The sequence below is a fragment of the Lissotriton vulgaris genome, chromosome 6 (genome assembly GCF_964263255.1).
Source record: "Lissotriton vulgaris chromosome 6, aLisVul1.2, whole genome shotgun sequence".
NCBI lineage: Eukaryota > Metazoa > Chordata > Amphibia > Caudata > Salamandridae > Lissotriton > Lissotriton vulgaris.
In genome coordinates, this window is record NC_141694.1 from 138871439 (window position 1) to 138877438 (window position 6000).

Consider the following 6000-nt stretch of genomic DNA (forward strand, 5'->3'; position numbering starts at 1 on the left):
AAACATAGCTGCACCCCTGTGGCTTGTGTATTTTATGTGTAGAAATATTTCAGGATAAAGGAAGAACTATGACAAAAATGGGTGTTTACTTTGGTGCTCCATTATTATGGATGGCGGCGGACAGTTATCCGAAACGTTGGGGGATTAAACAAGGGTAAGAGGTGAGGGGAGAATTGGTGTTCAAATAAAAGAATTGAGCTGTGAGGATTTTGAATCAGGAATGGCAGAAACCGGTTTAGTATTACCAGTATACTGGAGTGGGCCACGTTACTCTATGTCCTATCGATGAATCAAGTCTAAATGTAATCATCAAGTCACTGGTTATGGGTGGCCCAGCGAGTGCTTCGTTATAGTTATGGCCTAGAAAACTATATGAATGTGGTAAACCACATGTGAAAGTGATAAGTTTCAACTTATTTATTTTGTATTTAAGACCAGCAGAAAATACACTTTAAGAAGACGCCCCTTCAGAACAGGGTGCTCCCACAAAGAAAAACAAATCCATAACAAAAACAGAAAAGACAAGTAGATCACAACAATTATTCCAAGTACTTTGTAGACCTCGGGTTTCAAAAAATAATAATAATAAATAAACCCTTAAAATTCAGTTCAAGTTAAGGACAAGTCGAATTAAAATACACACCAGAAATAGTGCTTGCTGGCCTCTAGCACTTAGCAAAGTCTCATTAAGATGTACATTTCGCCTGTTTGGTTTCATGTGTAAAGATTTGCCAACCCAAGTAGGAGTTCGAGAACAACCTGCTGAAAACTAAAATTTTGAAGATGCAACAGCCAATTGGCTGGTTGGGTTCTGAAAAGTAACAGCGAACTTTCCTCCCAATCATCTTTTTCACTTTAAGCCAGCATTGCCTAGCTTGAGATATAATGATGAACGCACTAATTCGTACCTGCAATCATCAGCACAGCTTGCAACCTTTACAGTTTACTTAATTATTTCATAGGAAATGCTATGTATCTGGAACACAGTAAACAATTGGGATTTACAGTTGTATGTTTTTAATAAAGTGCAACTTCGTTATTTAACACCTTTACTTGCCGAGGTGTTGTAGCTGTGGACTGTCTTAGCAGTGTCATATGCCTGCAAGGAAGGGACTTGCCCCAAACCATCAGACAGTCCAACTCGTTGACCGGTTTCAGAAAGAATCTGAAAACTGTTCCCAAGGGCGGAAAACTAGACCTTCCACTGCCAATTTAGGTATGTTCACGTGCTGATCATTCTGAAGTCTAAAGCGCCAGGGTACCCATAGGGTGACAGTTTTGCGCTATATAAATGCACAATACATATGGAAGATGGGGGCTCATAGTCAGCAAAAAAGCAGCTGTTTCTAAGGTGGACTCCCGAATGAATAATCCCGTAACAAAATAAGGTCTAACAACTTTCCCGATACCAAGTTACAGCCCTATTATCACACACTTCCTCATAATTATCTATGCCCATTGATTTCTCAACCATTGCCATAAATACAGACTCTTCAATACAATCAAGTCATGTAGTCACCCCGATCGAGTCCCTACTAGCCACTGACCTCAGACTAACTGACGCCTTCATTAAATTATTGATTCGAGCAGCAAATAAACTAAATGTTCAACCGGCAGGATCGCCTTATAAATCCTTGATCAAAGAGAACAGTCTTATTAGTCCAGATATCAGCACCAATTTTTTATTTTTTTTTACATTTTTGTATGCAATAGTTTTATTTATAGTGGGGTCTTCCGCAACTCTATTCCTGCATTTTCTTCTTAGTCATTTGGTTATACAAATTTCTTTCGTAAGACATGTACAGCCTGATTCATCAACGGGCCGTTTTGCGAGCCCCTAATAGCGAATCATAGCGATTCGCTATTAAGGACTCGCAAAACGGTAATCATGTAGGAATCGCATAATAAAATGCGATTCCCACTGATTCCTTATTTGCGATTAGCAAATTGCTAATCGCAAATAAGGAATAACTCGCCATTCAGGCCCATAGGAATGAATGGGGAGTATTCCTTATATGCGATAAGCAATTTGCTAATCGTAAATAAGATTGCGATTTGAAGGGTGCCAGGGGTGTCCACAGGACACCCTGTAGCACCCCTCAAATGAAATTTCACACAGGTGTTGCACACACACGTCCAAAGGACATGTGTGTGTGTGTAACATGCAACTCAGAAAATGCATTTAAATGCATTTTTCTGAGTTTTCGCAATTTACCGCGAGGTCTGACCTCGCGGTAAATTGCGGCAAGAAATTGCGAATTCGCACATTTAAATTGGATGTTGAATTGCATTTAAGGAATCTCTAATAGAGATTCCTTAAATGTAATTCCTCGCACATTTGCGACATCGCAATTAGCGATTTTTGCATTTGGGATGCTGAATCCCAAATGCAAAAATCGCTCTCGCAAAGGGCCGGATTCTCAGAATCCGGCCCCTTGCGAGCGCAATTTAGGTTCATGAATCGGGCGGGTAGTTCCACAGGAGTTGCACTGACGTGAATTATTGTACCAATTTTAACGTTTTGGCATGCAATTGTTTTTAATAACTTTGCATGTACTAATAAAATAAATACATGAATAAATGTAGTCGCCCTCAATCATCTGTTAAACCTTCTCATCCTGAAGACAACATTCTTCCTAGTCTCTTTTGGTTAGCAGCTTCACTGGCATCACCTGGTAGATCGAATCACCCTTTGTACACCATGCACAAATCCCTTTTTTTTGCCTACCATACTAGTTTAAAGACTGCAACATAACAGTAAATTCTCGCCTCCAAATGAAAAATCCAAAATCGAAAAAACACAACTCTTTATCAATCCCTCTACTGCTAAGCACGAATATGGAAGCCCTTACTTACAGAACTCAGGCTCAACTGCTATGTGCCAGACTTCTTGAAATGCATTTTCAGACCCACCTTAATAACTAACATTGTTCAAAACGTTGCTTTCTCCATAACATAACCTTATCATATTTTCCTCATAACTGTAAAGATACTGCTGCTCATTTGGCGAGAGAAGTGCTAAACATATATTTACGGGGAAAATAATGACCGCCCAAGTTTAAAGTAGGGGTGCTTTATACCTGCCAACTATTCCAATTAAAGTTCAAGGCCAATCTTCCGCCAGTATGAAACGTTCAACCCATGAACGTCATTTAGGGTTGCCAGAGTCACAGCTGCGACCCTGGCTTACCTCCTGCGACCCCCTGACCTTAGAGAACAGGAGCTAACTCGGAAAATAATAATGTATTGTTCCAAGTGACGTAGATCATCTCTGTGCCTCTTGCTGCCCCTGAGCAAATGGAGAGAGTAAGAAACAAATACAGGGGAGAGGGAGAGAGAAGGTAAAGTTAAAAGGCTTTGTGACAAACGAAGGGTAAAATAACGAAAGGAAAAATACACTAGAAAGACGTGTGATCAAAAGACAAAACACAGGGGGATGTATGCTTGAGAAAGACAAAGAGGGATGAAAGACACCAATAATGCTGTGATAGACAGATGAAAAAGCACAGATAAGAGTAGTTGGAGGGAGAAAGATGACTGTAAAAAGAGATAGAACAGGTGAGAAAGGTAGGTGAGAGAGGGGAAAACATGTTTTATAAGGAGATCAGTGAGAAAAACACAGTTAAGATAGACAGGAGGGTGAACCAGAGTCAGCAACAGGTGAGACAGACGTGACAGAAAATAGAAACGTTAAACAGATAACAAACAGCTGAGGGGAGTGTGACAGTGTGTCAAAAGTCATATGCTATTGGGTTAAAAAATTGATTTATCTCCACTACCCCTGATATTTTGGTGAATTGACATCCATGGTTCATCCTATGACAGAGGATCGCAGGCCAAGCACAAGATGAGATAAAGGAGTTGAAAATGGTTCACAAGCGGTTCCACACCTGGTCACTGATAGTAAGCACAATTCTTTATCACTGTGCTCACCTTCTGGACCCAGTGTTCTCCAGTTTAGAAGCCCTAAAAGGGTCAGACCCCACCCCCCTCCCATGGACAGATCGTTTTTTGATCACCTGTTCATGGGCACCTTTGACTTCCAAACCCACCACCCTCCCCACCTGGACCGGAGGACGCCCCTGGTCCAAGCTTCCTTTAGAAAATTGGATTAAAGAATTAGAAAGGACGAAACCCAGCCCGAACCCCTGCCCAACCATAGCCAGTGAAGACTTTGCTAATTGGATAGAGGACTCTCTTGATTCGGTCCTCCCAAAGACCAACATTTTAAAAAACTGCGGACCTCATTACTTACCCTGGTTCTCCCCTAATTTGCGGCTACTAAAACAACAATGCAAAATTAAAGAAAGACAGTGGAGAAAACAGTTCCTTCCCTCAAAAAAAGTAGAATACAGAATAGCGATCCGCATTTACAAAGCAGAAGCCAAAAAGGCCAAGGCCTCCTAATATGAGGGCAGGATCCTATTAGCCTCCAACCCGCCCAGAGAAATGTTTAATATCATTAACAAACTCTTGAAAACGCCCATCCCTTGTATTGCACATGACCTTTCGGGCCAACGGTGCAACAAGTTGGCAAGTTTTTTCATCACTAAGGTCCAATCAATTCTGGAATCCCTGCCTCCGACAGACATAAAATGGGAAACTCCGATAAATCAGGACCCTATCACCCCCGAGCACATCTTAGAGACTTTCCCACCATTGTCCCTGGAAACTCTGCTCACCCTACTTTCCTCAGTCAAAAGCAGATCTCCTAGTGGTCCAGCACCTTTCAACATCCTGAAACAAGCAGCAGCCACACTAGCTCCCAATATAACAGATCTGATTAACGCCTCACTTATTTCAGGAACAGTCCCCACTAGCTGGAAAAGGGCCATGGTCAAGGCCCTACTTAAGAAGCCCAACCTAGACCAAACTAAGCTAGGCAACTTTCGTCCTATATCTCTTCTGCCAGGAATAAGCAAAGTAGCAGAGAAATAGGTCAATCATATCCTCTCGGGCTTCCTCGAAACCCATAATTTGCTCCACTCATTTCAAACTGGGTTTCGACCCCGCCAGAGCACCGAGACGGCAGTTTTAGCAGTGGTTGAGGAAAGCAGAAAAATTCTGGGATTCCCAGCCACCAGCTCTTCCGAAAACAACTAGAGACTTTTCTGTTCCCCTGAGCCTCTGCACCCTTCAGTGTTGGTCTTAGCGCTGGGACGCCATCCGCTCTATAAATGTCTTTTCATCCATTCATTGGAGAGCCAATGGCATCTGCAAGAAAAACTACCGTTTCACCACTAAAAACATAATGAGCGAAGCTTGCCAAAAGGATAAACAGATGTTAATAAGTAACTTTAGAGAATTGTAATCAGCAATGAGATATCCACAATACGTCAACAACCTATGACGACACCAAGGTTGGCGGTATACTCAAGGAGTCATCCACTCCATGTGACGTGCGCATGTTTATGACGCCATGGTGTTACATTAGGTCGAGAGCTCCCTCACCTTCTCCCTGGGAAGCAGCAGATCGCGAACGGGTGTCCCATCGCAGACAGTACGACGGTCAACTTTTCCGGTGAACGGTTCCCTCACCCACACCGTCACGGCCATCGCACGGGACTGGAAGGCTTTCAGCCACACGTCGGAGACTCAACCACTACCCGCAGAGGAACTCACGGGAAGAAAAACCAAAACAGACGCCCGTGAACAGAGAAGGTGGACTCGCAGGGTAAGCTTCCTAGCAGTTCAACGGAACACTACGTCAGCCACCCCTGTGACGCTGTAAATGCGTCGGCCATCTTGGAACGGTCAAGGGTGAATGCCCTTTAAGTGGACGTTGTTCATAAATCAGTCACAACACGGGAAACGTGTGGCCTGTTGTATTTCGAAACGGATTCGGGGAACTTAATTCACGGAACGTGTCATGCAAAGCTGCCTGATTATAGGAGGCTGGGTCGTGACTCGTACGTTTGGTATTCGACAGGCTGCACTGGGTCTTCGTTCACTCGAACGTAAAGAAGGCAGCTGTCTAAAAAGGTCTGCTGCCTGGTGATA

At 43.0% G+C, this 6000-nt stretch overlaps 1 protein-coding gene across 1 annotated transcript in view; it reads right to left on the minus strand.

Moving 5' to 3' along the window:
- Positions 1-5745, minus strand: part of SDE2 (spliceosome associated SDE2) — a 200834-nt gene extending 195089 nt beyond the window's left edge. The window contains exon 1 of the mRNA XM_086926176.1: positions 5452-5745. Coding sequence (XP_086782302.1) covers positions 5452-5556 — 105 coding nt within the window. The 5' untranslated portion in view covers positions 5557-5745. The remainder of the gene's footprint in view (positions 1-5451) is intronic.
- Between the last annotated feature and the right edge of the window lie 255 nt (positions 5746-6000).